Consider the following 21,122-nt stretch of genomic DNA (forward strand, 5'->3'; position numbering starts at 1 on the left):
CAAATCCCACATTACATGCCTTGTCCGGAACTGGGTGCGATGATCCAAGAACTTCACTTTTGCGATACGTGGGAAAAAGTCCACGGTAACCGCTCTGGCCACACTCATCTTACCAGTCATTCGGCCAGCCGACTTGACCGCATATATGTGTCACAAGATCTCACACAAGGTGTGGTGGACGCCGAATTATGGCCTCAAGCCTATTCCGATCACAGTGCCTATATCTGCACTATACACCTACGCCCCCAACAAGTCTGGCGCAGCAATGGCTTTTGGAAGCTCAACGTAACTCATCTCCAGGACCTGGATTGCCGTCGGCAAGTTGCAGCAACGTGGACTGACTGTGAACGCCGCCACCCACGATACACCTCGACCCTGGAGTGGTGGCTCCTCTGTGCCAAACCAGCAATCCGTAGGACACTTATGCGATATGGCAAGGACGTGACTGCGTGGCATCGACAGACCCTCGATTTTTACTACGCGGCACTCAGGGACCTCGACGCCTTACCCCCTTCCCCGGAGAGACAACATGACCAAAGCAGAATGAAGGCTCACATACTATCATTGACGAAGCGTCGACTAGAAGGTGCAGTAGTCCGCTCGCGACGGCACGACCGAACGGTTGCAGAGGAACCCACTATGCACCACGTTGTGGCGGATAAGCGCCGACAACGTCAACATTTAATCACACAACTCAGGACACACGACGGTCGCTTATGTACGACCCAAGCAACCATAGTAAAGGCGGTGGAGGATCATTTTCGTCATCTTTACAAGGAAAGAACCGTCATTGACGAGGCCACTACTGAAGTGTTACAGCAGATAATACGTACTATCGACGAGGCTACCGTGAATGCACTAACAGAGGAAATCTCACTCGAAGAAGTCGAAGACGCCGTGGACAAAGGTGCGGCCAATAAATCTCCTGGACCTGATGGATTGCCCATCGAATTCTACCGGACTTTCCGTGACCTCATGATGCCTCGCTGGGTTATAATGTTCCGCGAACTTATGTCTCCAGACTGTGTTGTGCCGCCAGCGTTTGTAGAAGGTCTCCTCATACCAGTACACAAGCCAGGTGGAGGGCTATCGATTAACGACTATCGGCCGCTTACAATGTTGAACGCCGATTACAAGATTTTCACCAGGATTATGGCGAGCCGTATTAAGACGACTTTGCCGATGATCCTCGCTCCAGAACAGACGTCGCAGGGGGGAGAAGCCAACATACACACGGCCACCGGTGACTGCAGGGACTTAATAGCGATCGCTTCTGCGTGCCGTCTGAGAGCGGCGATCGTCTCCGTCGATTTCAACCGCGCCTTTGATAGAGTGCACCAAAACTTCCTCCTACGAGTGATGGACTGTATGGGATTCCCCCCGGGCCTCATCGACACCCTACGGCGTCTTTGGACCGCAGCCAGCTCACACGTCCAGGTCAATGGAAGGATGGTAGGACCAGTACCCATTAAGAGGTCTCTACGACAGGGTTGTCCCCTTTCTACCTACCTTTATGCAATCGCACTCGAGCCACTCCTAAGGGGCCTTAACCACCGCCTATCTGGTATCACGCTGCGGGCCGTCACCTTTCGCTATAGGACATACGCTGACGACCTGCTACTGCTGGTTCGTTCCAATGACGAAGTTCAAAGCGTACTAACCTGGATTGAGCGATACGGACAGGCCGCAGGCAGTCTTCTGAACATCAACAAGTCGGCGGCGTTGGACATTGGGCGTGGTCTCGGACCGGAAGCCTTCGCTCCCCTCCCACCAGTTTCTGATCTGCGATATTTGGGCATCACGTTCAAGAAAGATGTACGTCAAACAGCTGCAGCAAACTACCGACGGTTATTACAGATCATACGCGCAATGGTGCGACAGAACCTGCTCCGGGACTTGAATCAGCTACAACGTGTTGAATACTTGAACCTCCACGTAGCTTCCAAACTCAACCACGTGGCACAGGTCCTCCCACTACCGCTGCAGATAGGTCGCCGGCTTCAGGCGGCCTTCAGTTACTGCGTTTCCGTAGGTCATATCTTTAAAGTACGATACGACACTCTTACCCTCCCAGTGCACAAAGGAGGGCTGGGATTGGTCAACGTCAGGGCGAGAGCAGCTGCCCTTTACATGAGCAACATGAGGAAACGATGGAAAAGTCAATATACCTCTCTCACGGGTTGTTTACTACAGGTTCTGATGCCAGCCTCTAACGTCCCGCCGGTGTCGGTTGCGCACGTCGCACCACAGCTCTCCCATGTGTCGACCTTCATTCTTGATTACAGCTATGTCAGCTTGAACCTCTCCGCCACACGTCCACCGAAGGCGAAAGATTTTTATACCAACCTTCTGCGGGCTGTTCACCATAACGTGGTGGAAAACAAGTACCCTACGGTTCACTGGCCAAGAGTGTGGAAAACGATACACCACCACTTTCTGTCATCCACGGTGCGTTCGAAGTGGTATCAGATCGCCAACAAAAAATATGCCACGCGCCAGCGACTTCACACTATCGGACTGGCAGACTCCCCTTATTGCCCAGATTGTCACCTTTTGGATACTGATGAACATCGTTTTACTTGCACATCATCGTCCGGAGTTTGGCGACTAACACAGAAGATACTGGCTTGTTACCTCCGGGTTACACCTGATATGATTGACCCGCAGACCCTACTCTGTCCCGATGAAACTTACTTTCCGGCTGCAAAATATCATGCGCTTACATGGTTCAAGGGACTTACCGTCGCCTACATCTTTAGCGACGGAGAGAAAGAGCAGATTGATTACTGGTGGTTCCTACAAAATGCTCACAATGCCCTCGAACGCACACCGAAATACCGTACGCTCTTCGCAAATTATTTACGCAGTGTTTTCGTTAACCCCCCACTCAGCTGGGGAGTGCCAGGCTGTGGTTAATGTGCTGTGCCGCATCACACTAACGGCTCAACGTTCTGCCTTGTCAGCCATGACCAAAGGAAGAGACAAGCTGCTGCAAGGCTACTGTTTTCATTGAGGCACTAGCGAAGCAGAGTGCCTCCGTTGCAGATGCCCTTCAAAGGCGCTATTGGCGATTTCAGATAACGATGGCAAGGCTCCAAGTGGAACCAGTTACATTATTGAAGAACCTTTTAGTTAGAATTACATCAGTGGTTTTATATTTTTATTTTTTTTTTTGATTACTCTTTTATGCCACCTTTGTTGTTGTAACACTTACTTGTAACACTTAGTTACTAGAATTCTCATTTGTACACGCTCCCTAAATGTAATCATATAAAAAAATAAGAAAAAGTGGCAACGAATAGCCCTAACCTTGATTCCCATACTTCCCCTGGTCTATAGGCAGCTCTCTGGGGTGGGCTCACTGAGGAGCCAACGCCTGAAGTGGATCAGATTTTTTTTGTTATAGGATGACAAGTGGCGGTGGCACTTAGGTTTCTTTTTCATTTTCTTATTTTTTTTTTATTTTTTTTTTATATTTTTTTTTTATTTTTTTTTTTTTTTTAGTTCCATTTTCCTAATGGGCTTTTTAAGGGAAAAAAGTGGTCCAAAAAGGGGGTAGCGTCTAATAAAATAAAACAAAAAAAACAAAAAAAGGGTAGGGTCTAAAAAAAAAAAGCTGTAGCGTAAAAAAAAAACAAAAAATTGGTAAAAAAAAAAACAAAAAAAAAGCAAAAAAAAAAAAAGGGGTAGCGTCTTTGATTCATAATCAAAACGCTTTCGGTCCCGGGTTCGATCCCCGCCACTGCCTAAATTTTGATAAATAATCAGCATTGGCGACCGAAGACTTCGGGCATAAGACGTCAGCCTCAATCTGCCAACGGCCTTGTCAAAGAGGGCGGAGGAGCGGATAGAGGTTCAGGGCACTCTCTTGTCCGAGGGGTGGGAAATTTCCCCTAAAGGCGGAAGAATCAGCAATGATCAACGACATGAAGGTGCAGAAGGCAATGGAAACCACTGCATTAAAGACACGTAACCTGTATCCACAGGACATGTGGCCTATATTTGAAGAAGTGTCATAATGATCTCTCCGTTGGCAAAAGATTCCGGAATTGTCCCCCATTCGGATCTCCGGGAGGGGACTGCCAAGGGGGAGGTTACCATGAGAAAAAGATTGAACAATCAACGAAAGGATAACGTTCTACGAGTCGGGGCGTGGAATGTCAGAAGCTTGAACGTGGTAGGGAAACTAGAAAATCTGAAAAGGGAAATGCAAAGGCTCAATCTAGATATAGTAGAGGTCAGTGAAGTGAAGTGGAAGGAAGACAAAGATTTCTGGTCAGATGAGTATCGGGTAATATCAACAGCAGCAGAAAATAATATAACAGGTGTGGGATTCGTTATGAATAGGAGGGTAGGGCAGAGGGTGTGTTACTGTGAACAGTTCAGTGACCGGGTTGTTCTAATCAGAATCGATAGCAGACCAACACCGACAACGATAGTTCTGGTATACATGCCGATGTCTCAAGCTGAAGATGAACAGACAGAGAAAGTGTATGAGGAAGGGTAATGCAGTATGTAAAGGGGGAGGAAAATGTAATAGTCATGGGCGACTGGAATGCAGTTGTAGGGGAAGGAGTAGAAGAAAAGGTTACAGGAGAATATGGGCTTGGGACAAGGAATGAAAGAGGAGAAAGACTAATTGAGTTCTGTAACAAGTTTCAGCTAGTAATAGCGAATACCCTGTTCAGGAATCACAAGAGGAGGAGGTATACTTGGAAAAGGCCGGGAGGTACGGGAAGATTTCAGTTAGATTACATCATGGTCAGACAGAGATTCCGAAATCAGATACAGGATTGTATGGCGTACCCAGGAACAGATATAGATTCACATCACAATATATTAGTGATGAAGAGTAGGCTGAAGTTCAAGACATAAGTCAGGAAGAATCAATACGGAAAGAAGTGGGATGCGGAAGTACTAAGGAATGACAAGATACGTTTGAAGTTCTCTAACGCTATAGATACAGCAATAAGGAATAGCGCAATAGGCAGTACATTTGAAGAGGAATGGACATCTCTAAAAAGGGCCATCACAGAAGGTGGGAAGGAAAACATAGGTACAAAGAAGGTAGCTGCGAAGAAACCATGGGTAACAGAAGAAATACTTCAGTTGATTGATGAAAGGAGGAAGTACAAACATGTTCCGGGAAAATCAGGAATACAGAAATACAAGTCGCTGAGGAATGTAATAAATAGGAAGTGCGGGGAAGCTAAGATGAAATGGCTGCAGGAAAAATGTGAAAACATCGAAAAAGATATGATTGTCGGAAGGACAGACTCAGCATACAGGAAAGTCAAAACAACCTTTGGTGACATTAAAAGCAACGGTGGTAACATTAAGAGTGCAACGGGAATTCCACTGTTAAATGCAGAGGAGAGAGCAGATAGGTGGAAAGAATACATTGAAAGCCTCTATGAGGGTGAAAATTTGTCTGATTGGTTCAAATGGCTCTGAGCACTATGGGACTTAACATCTATGATCATCAGTCCCCTAGAACTTAGAACTACTTAAACCTAACTAACCTAAGGACATCACACAACACCCAGTCATCACGAGGCAGAGAAAATCCCTGGCCCTGCGGATTTGTCTGATGTGATAGAAGAAGAAACAGGAGTCGATTTAGAAGAGATAGGGGATCCAGTATTAGAATCGGAATTTAAAAGAGCTTTGGAGGACTTACGGTCAAATAAGGGAGAAGGGATAGATAACATTCCATCAGAATTTCTAAAATAATTGGGGGAAGTGGCAACAAAACGACTATTCACGTTGGAGTGCAGAATATATGTGTCTGGCGATATACCATCTGACTTTCGGAAAAGCATCATCCACACAATTCCGAAGACGGCAAGAGCTGACAAGTGCGAGCATTATCGCACAATCAGCTTAACAGCTCATGCATCGAAGCTGCTTACAAGAATAATATACAGAATAATGGAAAAGAAAATTGAGAATGCGCTAGGTGACGATCAGTTTGGCTTTAGGAAAAGTAAAGGGACGAGATAGGCAATTCTGACGTTACGGCTAATAATGGAAGCAAGGCTAAAGATAAATCAAGACACTTCCATAGGATTTGTCGACCTGGAAAAAGCGTTCGACAATATAAAATGATGCATGCTGGTCGAGATTCTGAAAAAGGTAGGGGTAAGCTATAGGGAGACACGAGTCATACACAATATGTACAACAACAAAGAGGGAATAATAAGAGTGGACGATCAAGAACGAAGTGCTCGTATTAAGAAGGGTGTAAGACAAGGCTGTAGCCTTTCGCCCCTACTCTTCAATCTGTACATCGAGGAAGCAATGATGGAAATAGAAGAAAGGTTCAGGAGTGGAATTAAAATACAAGGTGAAAGGATATCAACGATACGATTCGCTGATGACATTGCTATCCTGAGTGAAAGTGAAGAAGAATTAAATGATCTGCTGAACGGAATGAACAGTCTAATGAGTACACAGTATGGTTTGAGAGCAAATTGGAGAAAGACGATGGTAATGAGAAGTAGTAGAAATTTGAACAGCGAGAAACTTAACATCAGGATTGATGGTCACGAAGTCAATGAAGTTAAGGAATTCTGCTACCTAGGCAGTAAAATAACCAATGACGGACGGAGCAAGGAGGACATCAAAAGCAGACTCGCTATGGCAAAAAAGGCATTTCTGGCCAAGAGAAGTCTACTAATATCAAATACCGGCCTTACCTTGAGGAAGAAATTTCAGAGGATGTACATCTGGAGTACAGCATTGTATGGTAGTGAAACATGGACTGTGGGAAAACCGGAACAGAAGAGAATCGAAGCATTTGAGATGTGGTGCTATAGACGAATGTTGAAAATTAGGTGGACTGATAAGGTAAGGAATGAGGAGGCTCTACGCAGAATCGGAGAGGAAAGGAATATGTGGAAAACACTGATAAGGAGAAGGGACAGGATGATAGGACATCTGCTAAGATATGAGGGAATGACTTCCATGGTACTAGAAGGAGCTGTAGAGGGCAAAAACTGTAGAGGAAGACAGAGATTGGAATACGTCAAGCAGATAATTGAGGACGTAGGTTGCAAGTGCTACTCTGAGATTTAGAGGTTAGCACAGGAAATGAATTCGTGGCGGGCCGCATCAAACCAGTCAGTAGACTAATGACCAAAAAAAAAAAAAAAAATAATCCATCTTATGCAGGAGTGTCCTTTTCCCACTAATTATTCCTAGGAAGAGTGGGTGGTTGGATGACTTAGGTTAGTGGCAGTAGCCCTAGTGTCGTTTTTTCCCACCATTTTCTCAGTGTAGTGGAAATAGCCACGGTGTGTTGGATTGCCCAACTGGAATCTGAACTTTCCTTTATTTTCTGGGGTGTAGGGAAGGATTGGGGGGAGGGGGTTAGGTTAGTGGAAATGGCCCAACTGACCTATTTTCCCGCCAAAATCTAAACTTTTGCCATGACGTCATTGTGACAGTGCCATATACTTCGTAGCCATTTAGCGCCACCATTTTGAATAAATTTGGCAACAATGGAGAGTGGGGTGGTACAGAGGTTGTTTTACTACTTACATTACGCCTGTCCATTCCATTCTGGAGTACTGCTGCATGGTATGGGATCCTTGCCAGGAAGGATTGGCGGAAGACATCAAATAATTTCAATGAACAGAAGCCTGTTTTGTTTTACAGTGAAAAAATAAAGAAGATGTCAAAGATAAGATACGCGGATGAGAGTGGCAGTTATTAAAAGAAAGGTGTTTCTCTTTGCGACACAATCTCAGTTTGAATCTATTTGAGTCACCACTCTTCTCCTCCAAATGCGATAATATTTTGTTGACTCCCATGTACATAGCGATTAACGATCATCTTAACGAATTGGAGTTCGGTGAGAAAGATTTAAGTTTCATTTCAGCCATGTGTTATTCGAGAGTAGCATGGCAGAGAAATAGGCTAAAAGTGGTTCGATGATGGGTGTGTAAAGCATTTAAGCGTGAAGAGAATGGTGGTTAACAGGTGTAGATGCAGATGGACAGAATTACAGTGTTATCAGCAATCCTTCGTTATTTCATATCTTCTCCCTGAACTTTGATGCCCTTTTCAATTTCTCCTCGGTTTCCTTTAGTGCTTTTCTAATATGTGAACAGGATGACATAGGTGATACGCAACAATCCTGTCTCAATATCCTCTCAACTACTGTTTCCGTTTCATGTCCTTCGACTTTAGAACTGCTCATTAGCTTTACTACATGTTGTAGACAAGCTTCCGCTCACTGTACTTTATTCATACTACGTTCATAACTGAAAAGAGTGTCTTCCAGAAAACATTAAAAAAATTTCTGTAGGTATAAAAATGCAATTAACATACGTTTTTCAGCTTTATTCTAAGATAAGTCGTAGGGTCAGCTGATCCGCGTGTTGTTACACTTTTCTGGAACCCAATCTGATCAATCCCAAGGTCGGCTTCCACCAATTTTTCCATTATTATGTAAATAAGATGTGTCAGTATTTTGCAAATATGACTATTTAAACTAATGGATCGGTAGCACTCACATCTCTCAGTACCCACTATCTTTGAAAGTATTACGTTTCTCGTTGACGTGTAAGTACATTTTTCCTAACTCAAATGTCTTGCACACCAGATGGAATAGGTCTGCCTTGGCTAGCTTCTCCAAGTACCTTAATAATCCTGGGGGAATGTCACCTACTGCATCAGCTTTGTTTCAGCTTTGATCTTTCAGCCATCTGTCACGCAATGCTCGCCGAATCATATCTACCAAGTCATCCTCACCTACCTCCTCTTCCATTTCTATAATACTGTCCACAAATTCATTTCCCTTGTATAGTCCCTTTGCATAATCCTTCCACCTTACAGAAATCATTTCTTCAGTCAGTACTGGCTTGCGATCTGAGCTCTGTATATTCACCATATTCAAAGAACATAGCAGCCCACAAACAGGTTTCAGGTATAAGTAGAGAACCTTAATGGTTGTATCAGAAGATTATGGCAAAGATGGGTCGCCGGTTCACCTCTATGAGCCACGGCTTGAGGTTCTTGTCAATGATGATGTCGTAGCCGTAGCACTCGAAGCAGTGGCGGTCGTTGACCATGACGGGCACTGCCGCCTTGAGGGAGTGCACGATCAGCCACGAGATGTCGTCGAAGAGCTTCTGGGTGACGGCGGCGCCGCGAGTGCCCTCCAGGTAGAGGCGCAGGTTCTCCACCCCCCACTTTCCGCCGTGGCCCTCCTTGTACTCTGTCTGTGGGCAAGCGGACACCGGGGCTGCTTGACGCAATTCGTGACTTTTAATTCACGAACTTAGTTAGCTAGTTTCATGTTCCATAATTTTAACGATTCCTTTACGGAAATGATGTGGAACGAGTCAGTTTACAGGATATGTATACCTGATTAGTGTTATCATTAATGAACTGGTTACCATTTTACGTCAACTCACGCAACTACACTTAAAACAAGTACGAGGGTCACTCCGAAAGAAATGCACACAATTTTTTTAAAATTCAGTTTTCATTTTGCATGTGTGAAAGTTTTACAGTGTGTAGATACATACTTCCAGCTTGTTTTCAAAATTAGTTCAACCTGTTCCCGTGAGTTGCGCCGGCATAGCATGTCTTCAAGATGGCTGCTACACGTGACGTTCGTCAGAAGCAACGTGCTGTCATACAATTCCTGTGCTGTGAAAACGAGACAGCGGAAACATCCACAAGGGGCTGAAAAAAGTGTAGGGAGATGCTGCTGTCGATCGCAGTACAGTTAGTCAGTGGGCAAGCAGGTTACGTGATGAAAGCGGGCACGGCAATATTGAGGATTGTCCTCGCAGCGGCAGGCCTCGTACTGCACACACTCCAGACAATGTGCAGAGAGTTAACGAATTGCTGACTGGTGGCAACGCATCACAGTGAACGAATTGTCACGCCACGTTGGGCTAGGGGAAGTAACTGTTTACAGAATACTGAAAGTGTTGGCGTTAAAGAAGGTTTGTGCCAGGTGGGTCCCCAGGATGTTGACAGTGGCTCACAAAGAAAGAAGAAAAACGGAATGCAGCGAACGTTTGGAACAGTACTAGAATGATGAAGATGAATTTCTTGGAAGAACTGTGACAGGTGATGAAACATGGCTCCATAATTTTTCACCAGAGACGAAGAGGCAATCAATGCAGTGGCACCAGGCAAATTCACATAAGAAAAAAAATTCAGAACCACACCTTCTGCTGGAAAAGTTATGGCTACGGTGTTTTTCAATTCCGAAAGACTGTTGCTTGTGGACACATGCCAAGTGGAACCACCATAAATTCTGATGCACATATGACAGCACTGAAGAAACTTCAAGCTCGACTGAGTCGTGTTCCACCACATCGGCAAAAGCAGGATGTTTTGCTGTTGCACGATAATGCACGGCCACCCCCCCAGGGGGTCCACAACTCTTTTGTGGATACGTGCGTAGCGAGCACGGGACCCCGAGCTAATGTGGCCCTCCTTCCTTTCCGGGCTGCATACCCTCCCTTTCCGCATCCTTCCCCGTCCCCCATCTTCGCCCCCCCCCCTCTCACCTCTGGCTCTTTCCTTCCCTTTCTCCCCCTCTGGGAGTATGGTTTGTGCCTACGTCTGGAGACGGACGCTCGAAACTGTTACAAATTCCTTGCTTTCTACACTTGCAAGTCTTCGTCCTTCCTCTGTCCTTCTCTTTTCCTTCCCTCTTCTCTTTGCCCTTTTCTCCGCTGTGGCGTTTGAGACCCCTCTTCTTTCCTTTCCCTTTCTCATTTTTCCTCCCTGTGGGTGTCTGAAGGCCGACCCACGCAGTTCCATGCGTAGCCGGTGACGGGGTAACGCGTACGTACCCCCTGGCAACGGCCAGGCCCAGGGAGGGGTGATTACCCGAGCTGATACCTTCCGAAAGTGCCGATTGTTCCCTCCGTCCGTTTGTCGGGAGGTGTGACCTGAGGTGTGAACAATCACCTAAGGCGGGAGTGCCCTCAGAGAGGGCCCCCACAAGGGAGGAGCGCGCCATCGGAGACGCCGGTAATCATGGGGGATTCTTCCGCAATGGTTTCCTCACCTTCCACTATGTCTGCTCACAAGCGTAAGTTCACTGAGTCTCAGCCACAGACAGTTCTTCCATCGTTGCCACAGTTCCTTGTTGTTTCTCGGTCTGACGAAGGTCACGACTTCTCCACGGTCAACCCTTTCATTATTCAGAAAGGTGTCGACGCAATTGCAGGTCCTGTAAAGTCTTGGTCCAGATTACGGAATGGCACCCTGTTGTTAGAAACAGTCAGTGCCCTCCAGGCACAAAAATTGCTGCATACCTCACTGCTATACACCTTCCCTGTCTGGGTGGAACTGCACCGTACTTTAAATTCCTCGCGAGGAGTCGTTTATATACGCTCCCTCGATGGATTGTCTGACGAAGAAATTCAGCACTACCTGTCTGACCAGGGCGTAACGGCTGTTCATAGGGTTATGAAAAGGGTTGACACGAACATCATTCCAACCCGCACTGTCTTCTTGACATTTGACAAAGTTCAACTCCCATCGAAAATCAAAGCAGGCTATGAGATAATTTCCGTTCGCCCTTACGTCCCACACCCTACGCGTTGCTATCGGTGTCAGCGGTTCAATCACACCAGCCAGTCCTGTACCAATCCGGCCAAATGTGTTACGTGTGACAAGGATGCTCATGAGGGTGCTTGTCCACCTCCATCCCCTCGCAGCATCAACTGTTTGGGTGACCACGCTGCTTCCTCTCGAGATTGCCCCGTTTTTAAGGAAATTAGAGTGAAGGAAAAGGTGTCGACCATTGTTGCTCGAAAATTGTTCGCCAGTCGACAGCCCACCGTGCCTCAGACAGGAAAATACATCACTGTCCTTGCTTCTCCTCGGCCAACAAAGGAGGCGGCCACGCAGACTTGCGACCTCACCTTTAGTGCCACGGTCGTCAGATCGGCCAGCGCAAAGATCGCCCGTTCAACCTCACCACTTTCGCCTGCCCACTCTCTGGCTCACCCTTCGTCGAGCTCTGCTAAATCTCGAGCTCAAAAGCCAGACACCAAGACTTCGAAAAAAGAGCATACTCGTGAAGAGTTTTTATGTACCGCAACTTCCCAACCCTCGGTTCCTCCTTCATCTAAACATCATACTTCCAAGAAGGCTACTAAGAAGCCCAGTTCCTCTCCTTCTCCGCCAAGGCGTGTCCCATATACAGCACCATCTGGCGGAAATCGTCCTCAGCCGTCTTCTGTGTCGCCGAGGCGCACTGCTGGCGGCCGATCAACCGGCCGATCGCTGATGGCAGGAGCTGCTCCTGACCAGCCTATGGATCAGGATCTTCTGCCTTCGGCTCAATGCCATTCCATGCTGTCGGTCGCAAGCTCTGAGCAGTCGTTGAGTTGACAGCGACCTTGGTCACATTCCTCCATTTTCTGTTCACCCTATGTCCATTATCCACTGGAATATTCGCGGTATTCGAGCCAATCGGGATGAATTGTCGATCCTCTTACGATCCTACTCGCCAGTCATCTTCTGTCTTCAGGAAACAAAGCTGCGTCCCCATGACCGCTTTGTTCTCCCTCATATTCAGTCCATCCGATATGATCTCCCCTCTGTTGAAGGCACTGCAGCACATGGAGGACTCATGATTCTTCTCCATGAAACTCTCCATTATCACCCAATCCATTTGAACACTTCCTTCCAAGCTGTCGCCGTCCGTCTTTCCCTTTCCGGATACACGTTCTCTCTTTGTACTGTATACATTCCATCATCCACACCAATGGCACGAGCTGATCTCCTTCATCTTCTTGGTCAGCTTCCACCCCCTATTTGCTGGTTGGGGGCATCAGTGCCCACCACCCGCTTTGGGGATCTCCACATCCTTGTCCACGTGGCTCACTATTGCTAGACGTCTTCCACCAAGCGGATCTAGTTTGCCTCAACACTGGGGTCCCTACATTTTTGTCTGCCTCTACGACAAATTTATCTCATTTGGACCTTGCGGTCGGTACTGTTCTGCTAGCTCGGCGCTTCGAATGGTTCGCCCTTGATGATACACACTCGATTGACCACTTTCCATGTGTCCTTAGACTGCAGCCTCAACTGCCATACATGCGCCCGCGACGCTGGAAGTTTGCCCAAGCTGATTGGACACTTTTTTCGTCTCTAGCGACATTCGATGACCATCACTTTCCCAGCGTCGACGATGAGGTCACACATATTACCGACGTTATTCTTACAGCTGCGGAACATTCAATACCACGCACCTCCGAATTGCCCCGGCGCCCCCCAGTTCCTTGGTGGAACGGGGCATGCCGTGATGCAATACGTGAGCGGCGACGTGCTCTCCGCGTTTTCCGCCACCATCCTACTTTGGCCAACTGTATCCACTATAAGCAGTTCCGAGCGCGATGCCGTCGTGTCATCCGCGATAGCAAGAAGGCAAGCTGGAAATTCTTTATTAGCTCATTTAACACCTTCACTCCCTCCTCGGAAGTTTGGAGTCGGCTTCGACGGTTCTCAGGCGCGCCTAGTTTCTCCCCGGTCTCTGGGCTCACTGTCGCGCATGACACATTAGTGGACCCCGTCAGAATTTCTAACTCGTTGGGTCAGCACTTTGCTGAGATTTCGAGCTCTTCAAATTACCCACCAGCGTTTCTCCCGAAGAAACGCACAGCGGAAGTGCGACCTCTTGCTTTCTCCTCTCAAAATCGCGAAAGCTACTATACTGTTTTCTCCATCCGGGAACTCCAACATGCACTCTCTTCTTCTCGCTCCTCCGCCCCAGGACCGGATGGTATCCACGTCCAAATGTTGCTGCATTTATCAACCCACAGTCTGCGCTACCTCCTTCGCCTTTATAATCGAATTTGGACCGACAGTACTTTTCCCAGACGATGGCGGGAAGGTATCGTCGTTCCTGTTCCGAAACCTGGAAAGGACAAACATCTCCCCTCTAGCTATCGCCCCATTTCTCTCATGAGTAGTGTCTGTAAGGTTTTGGAGCGTACGGTGAATTACCGTTTAGCGTGGTGGCTGGAATCCCGCAGTCTTTTAACACCTGCCCAATGTGGATTCCGAAAGCATCGTTCTGCAGTTGACCATCTTGTTGCTCTCTCCACTTATATCATGAACAATTTTCTCCGGAAACGCCAAACAGTAGCAATATTTTTTGGTCTGGAGAGAGCATACGATACATGTTGGAGGACAGGCATCCTCCGCAAACTGTTCTCTTGGGGCTTTCGAGGCCGGCTGCCCCTTTTTCTTCGCGAATTTATGGCAGAGCGCACATTTAGGGTCCGGGTGAACACTACTCTTTCCCGTACTTTCTCCCAAGAAATCGGGATACCCCAGGGCTCCGTGGTGAGTGTTGTACTGTTTGCCATTGCCATCAATCCAATTATGGATTGTCTCCTTCCTGATGTCTCGGGCTCCCTCTTTGTGGACGATTTTGCGATCTACTACAGCTCTCAACGGACCAGCCTTCTTGAACGACGTCTTCAAGGATGTCTCGATCGCCTCCACTCTTGGAGCATCGAAACCGGCTTCCGTTTTCCTCCCAGTAAGACCGTTTGTGTTAATTTTTGGCGACGTAAGGAGTTTCTTCCGCCCTCCTTACATCTAGGTCCTGTCAACCTTCCGTTTTCAAACGTCGCTAAATTCTTGGGTCTTATGTTTGACAGAAAACTGTGCTGGTCCTCCCACGTTTCCTATCTTTCGGCTCGCTGTCTGCGATCCCTTAACACCCTCCGTGTCCTGAATGGTACCTCCTGGGGAGTGGACCGAGTGGTCCTTCTCCGCCTCTATCGCGCCTTAGTGCGCTCGAAATTGGACTATGGAAGCATAGTCTAGTCCTCTGCTCGGCCGTCTATTCTTCGGCGTCTCGACTCTATCCACCACCGTGGATTACGTTTAGTGTCTGGAGCTTTTTACACCAGCCCTGTGGAAAGCCTTTATGCTGAGACTGCTGAACCTCCGCTGTCCAATCGGCGAGCAGTCCTTCTGAGTCGTTATGCTGGCCATCTGCCTTCCATGCCTGCTAATCCAGCCCATGACCTTTTTTTCGACGCCTCCTTTGATGTAGGGTATGCAGGCCGCCCCTCCTCCTACTACCACCGGGAATCCGCTTCCGACAACTGCTCCATCCTCTTTCCTTCCGCTTTCCTAAAACCTTCTTGACATCTTGGGGTACAGCACCGCCTTGGCTCCGTCCCCGGATCTGCCTGCTCCGTGACCTTTGTCGATTTCCCAAGGATGGTACCCCTTCACTTGTTTATCGTCGGGAATTTGCTGCTCTATGTGCACAAATGACGGACGCCACATTTATTTACACCGACGGCTGGAAGACATCGTTAGGTGTAGGGAGTGCCTATATTGTTGGCGACACCCCAAATCACTTTCGGCTTCCCGACCAGTGTTCGGTTTCTACTGCGGAGCTTTACGCTGTTCTCCAGGCTGTCCACTACATCCGCCGCCATCAGCGGATACAGTACGTTATCTGCTCAGATTCTCTCAGCTGTCTCCTCAGTCTCCAAGCTCTTTATCCTGTGCACCCTCTGGTCCACCGGATTCAGGACTGTCTGCGCTTGCTCCACCTGGGGGGCGTCTCGGTGGCGTTCCTCTGGCTTCCGGGACACGTTGGTATCTGTGGAAATGAGGCGGCCGATATAGCAGCCAAGGCTGCAGTCTCTCTTCTTCGGCCAGCTATTCAATCGATTCCCTTCGCCGATCTACGGAGCGTTTTATGTCGTCGTGTTGTTCATTTATGGCACGCGCATTGGTCGACACTTCTCCATAATAAATTGCGGGACGTGAAAGCTCTTCCTTGTGCTTGGACCTCTTCCTCCCGAACGCGTCGTCGGGAGGAGGTAATTTTAACTAGACTCCGGATAGGGCACTGTCATTTTAGCCATCGACATCTTTTAAGCGGCGATCCTCCCCCACTCTGTCCCCACTGCTCTCAGCTGTGGACGGTGAGACACCTTTTAATTGAGTGCCCCTATTTTAATCCGTTACGCTCCCGTCTACAGCTATCGCCCGATATATCGTCGATTTTAGCAGATGACACGCGCTCAGCCGACCGCGTTCTCAAGTTTATTAGTGCCAGTGAAATGACGTCAGTCATTTGAAGCTTTTTTTGGGGACAACCAACCCCTTTCTGTAGTGGATTTTTAAGCCTTCCTTCTGCTTTTAGTTTCTCCAATTTTATGACTTTCGTTCCCATTGCAGCTGGTTTTCAGTTTCGGTTTTTTACTGTTTCCTAAGTCACGGACCGGGCGCTAATGACCTTAGCAGTTTTGCGCCCTAACACCAAAACAAAACAAAAAATGCACGGCCACATGTCAGTCAAAAAACCATGGAAGCGATCACAAAACTCGGATGGACAACACTGAAACACCCGCCTTACAGTCCTGACCTGGCTCCATGTGACTATCATCTCTTTGGGAAACTGAAAGACTCTCTTCGTGGAACAAGGTTTGAAGATGATGACTGCCTTGTGCACACTGCCTAACAGCGGCTCCAACAGGTTGGTCCAGAATTTTACCGTGCGGTTATACAGGCGCTGGTTCCAAGATGGCGTAAGGCAGTTGAGAGGGATGGAAATTATGTGGAAAAATGAAAATATTGTTCTTAAAGGATGTATCTACACACTGTAAAACTTTCAAACATGTAGAATAAAAGATGTATTTAAAAAAATGTGTGCATTTCTTTTGGAGTGACTCTCGTACATTTTTTACTGCTGTCAATTTTTAAGTGGAAATTCGTTAATGGAATAGAAAGAGTTGTCCAGGAGATATGATTTTAAAGTAGTCCGACATTTTCTGTTATTGGCCAAATGATCAAAACCTTTTATTGCTCCATATTTAACTCCTCTCTCATCCACTCACAGCATTAACAGCCTCTGTACATAAAAGGCGATGTCCTCACTGACTACTGATTGACTTATCATGGCCCAACAAAAACCGCTAAACTTGAAATTTGGAAGAGAAGTGTATCTTACACTATAGGCGTCGTTTAAGACGGGATTTTTCTAAATTCTATGTCCAACGGGGCTGAAATAGGGGATGAAGCGTTTTCTTTAACAAGCCACTATTAAGGCTGCTTTGGAGTTAGGCCTACGAAAATTGGTATTTGGTTTCTAGATCAGAAATAAAGAAATACATGTTTCAGCATTTTCGGGAATTTAATTCCATGAGGGTAAAATAGTGGGTGAAAGCCTTATTTGAAAATAATTTGTTATTAAAGAACTACTAAAGTATTTTTAAAGCTATGTCTGTGAGCATTGATATTTCACTCCTCTATTACAAATAAAGAGAGACGTGTTGCAGTGTTCCTGGAAACTGAACCCCTATGGGGGCAAAATACGGTATGAGACTTTTGTGAAAATATTCTATTATAAAAGCATTTTTAATTCTAAATCTATGAAAATTTAAATTTGCCTGCAGTTAGAAATAAAAAAATACATATTTCAGTGTTTTTGGAAATTCAACTGCTATCGAGGTGAAACGGGGGATGAGTGTTTTTATCGAAATATTTAATTGTGGAAACATTTTTGAAGTTGAAACTATGAAAATTTGCATTTGGCTTCTTTGTTAGAAATAAAACAGAAGCATGCCACTGTTTTTGGAAATTCACCCTCTAAGGGAATGTAACAGAATCAGACTGATTCGCTGACTCGTCATCGCCCAGCCAAAACCGCTAAGGATAGAAACTTAAAGTTTCGAGAGGATGTATGTATCCTATACTGTAGGCATCGCTCTAGAAGGGATTGTCCTAAATCCGGCTTCTAACGCAGTGAAATAATTGATGAAAGACCTTTAGAAAGCTTGTCATTGTTAATGGAATTTTGAAGCCAGATCTACGAAAATTAGTATTTGGTTTCTCAGTCACAAAATAAAAAATACGTATTTTGGCATTTTGGAGATTCAACCACTAAGGGAATAAAATAGTGGGTGACTTATTTTGAAAATAAATAATTACTAAAGAACTAATAAAGGCATTTTTAGGCTACATACATGAAAACTGGCATTTGACTTCTCGCTTACAAACAAGAAAAGTCTTTAAGTGTCTCTGGAAATTCAACCCCTAAGGGAGTGCAGTAGAGGATGAAAAATTTTAAGAAAATATTTCGTTACATTAAAAAAAATTAATGAAATTTATGAATATTGGTGCTTCATTTCTCCGTTAGTTCCACAAGAACGCAAAAGGCATGATTAACAAAAATGTTGGATTCCAGCTACTAGAATCATTTTTTGGTCAAAACTACATTCGACTAAAAGAAAATGAAAAAAAAAGTCTCTGCAGGCCGTACAGTCCTCAAGAGCGAAGCAACGGGAGCTAAACTAGTAGGTAATAAAAGTCATTTCTCCCTATAGTGTCGAAGGTACGTACACCACAATTGTTCTCAAACTTGATGGACTGTTTGTGACGAATTTCAGTTGCGAAAATGTACTTGTGATGGTGCAGATGAAATGCCTGGCTCCTCAAAGCGTTACCTGCAAACGCCTGTGGAGGTACACCAGAATTTATTCTTACTGTTCGCTTTTGTGCTATCAGTCCTTTCTATCTAGGTGATGAGCTAAAACCAGAAAATTATTCCGTGTGAGATTATTCATTGGAAATATGCAAAATATATCAAGAGAATGATATATTTATTTCCAAGATTACCAATTATACAAAGAGCTAAATTAGCTGAACTGTTTGAATCTCAGTAATATGCTTCAGGCAGGTCAAAATTTTATCAGTATGTACAACAAAAATTTTACGCATTGTACCCTTCTTACTGAGTCCTGTTGATTTGCTGTTGTTGGTATGTCTATGTTTGTTGTACAGAACAGAATGTAGTTCCTTTTTTTTCAAAATTTTGAGAGAGTCTATTATTCAGAGCACTACTTAGTAAATCTTTGTAAAATATAATTTACCAACACTTGTGTTGCTTCTCTCTAATGGGATTTATGATAACATTATTATCATCTGCATAAAGTACAAATTTTAATTATTGAATGTTAAGTGGAAGATCATTCTCATATATGAGGTATAGGAGTGGACCCACAAGTAAACCCTGTGGGTCTGTCTTCGTTATTTATGATTTTATTGTCCAGTCACTAAAATTTTCTGCCTTTGCGATATCGTCTGAAATATTGAATACAACCTTCCACGTCTTGTTTGCCAAGTATGATTCGAACTAGCTGTGTCTAAAGCCATCCGTTCCATAAAATTCGAGTTTTTCAAAGAGAGAATCATGATACACACAATAAAATGCCTTGGAGACATCACAAAAAATACCAACTGGCGATATATTACTATTCAATGCTTGTCCTATTTGATGAGTGAATGCATAAATACCAACAGACCATATATTACCATTCAAGGCTTGTGCTATTTGATGATTGAATGTACAAGTAGCATACTCAGTCGAGAACCCTTTCTGTAATCCAAACTATTTTACGGTACCAAAACTGTTTCCACTTAAATGCACGACTGCTCTTCAGTGCATTACTTTTTCGAATATTTTGGAAAAAAAGTCATTAAGGAAATTAGATGATAGTTGTTTAAGTCTGCCTTGTCATATTTCTTATGAAGTAGTTTAAAAATTAAATATATTAAACTGTCTGGAAAAATTCCCTGTGCCAGTAATTCAATCACTATGGATATTACATATTAAGCTGGGCAACATTTTGTGATTCTATCTGAAATACCATGAGCTTTCGATTTTTGGAATTTTTAGAATCGTATTAATTTCAGTCAAGGATGTTGATGCTACTTTTAGCTGCTTAAAGCAGTGATTGCTGTTCATGTCACTAACACTAGTAAGCCTCGTGATATGTGCCCATGGCTGTATTTTTCCACTAACTTGTAGCCATAGCAATATTCAAAATTTTAGAAAATAAAAGTTGTATCGGAGTAAAATTTTGTGACGAAGTGGCACTGTCATTGGTGTTGGCTATCACAGGTTATTTTGATGAGAAATTACTTATTAAAAATCGTATTTACAACGGAAAAAACATACAGTGACATTGATGAACCACTAATACATATTTAAGACCAATTTAGGACTAAACAGTAATTTGAATAAATGTTTAAGAAAATATTGCACACTGTTCCAGTTACTTTTGGGCGCGCTCTCAAAATTTTTACATGTGTGAAAGTTAGTTGACTCTTTGTGCTTAATCCGTGCGCTCGTCTTTCATTCTACGCAGTGGAGCCAATTTCCCTCAGTTTTATGGTTGGAAACGATCCGTTCAGGCCACTGCACTAAAGTACAGCCGATCCGTCAATGTTCCAATTTGCGCGAGAGTGAAAATCTCGTCTTCAGAGAATTATTGTCAAGTTACTTGCAAAAGATTCCACATTTGTTCGGTTGCAGTTCCTGCTAAGCTGGTTTTCTTTGACAGATAGTCCTTGCACTGTGAACCGAATTATCGAATGTAAAGCACATGTCTCGGTCCAATCTCACGCGAAGAACGTTAGGAAGCGTTTTCGAACATCTGCGGTTTATTTCGAACACATGAGCTTTTCGCACTGCAACAGTTTTTAAACTGTTCTGAAAATGGCATAGTTACCAAGAAAAGAAAATATGTTCCCACTGGCACATATGTAAGTGTATGCAGTTCCTCATTAACTTGTCTTTGGTGGAGTTTAGTAATGAGTACATGCTGCTGACAAAACCAGAAATGTAATCGGAAACGTTAGCCATGTGATAATAGGTATGGCAGCTGGAAGCCGGTTATGGCACTGAAATAAACCATCTTCGAAGTATTTGTGGCTGGCTGTGTTCTTCACCAACAACCTTAACGGTCATGGAGTTCAGAAACCCACCATTGATAAAATAAAATTTAAAAATATAAATGTTCTTCAGTCCTCTAAGTGTAGCGCCCATATGGGTTATGAAGAAGTTATGAGACTAATTACAGCACACAGAGAGGCATTTCGGCAGTTATTCATCCGCTCTCCATACGTAATTGGAGAGGGAAGGAACTGCAACATGTGGTACAAAGCTAAGTATCCTATGCCGTGCTCTACACAGTTTTTTCCAAGATATGTACGTACATGAGAATATATAAATTTATATTTGAATGTCACAAAATAGGTTAACATCAAAACTCTCAGCATCGGTGGGTCACATTCAAATGCTAGTCGAAATGTCTATT

General features: G+C 44.9%; 1 protein-coding gene across 1 annotated transcript in view; it reads right to left on the minus strand.

The window, feature by feature from the left end:
• The window catches only part of LOC126482231 (polyglutamylase complex subunit TTLL1-like), an 87,813-nt gene that overhangs the window by 24,538 nt on the left and 42,153 nt on the right, over positions 1–21,122 (minus strand). The window contains exon 6 of the mRNA XM_050106210.1: positions 8,997–9,227. Within this exon, the coding sequence (XP_049962167.1) occupies positions 8,997–9,227 (231 nt within the window). The remainder of the gene's footprint in view (positions 1–8,996; positions 9,228–21,122) is intronic.

Source organism: Schistocerca serialis, chromosome 5, assembly GCF_023864345.2.
Source record: "Schistocerca serialis cubense isolate TAMUIC-IGC-003099 chromosome 5, iqSchSeri2.2, whole genome shotgun sequence".
Lineage (NCBI taxonomy): Eukaryota > Metazoa > Arthropoda > Insecta > Orthoptera > Acrididae > Schistocerca > Schistocerca serialis.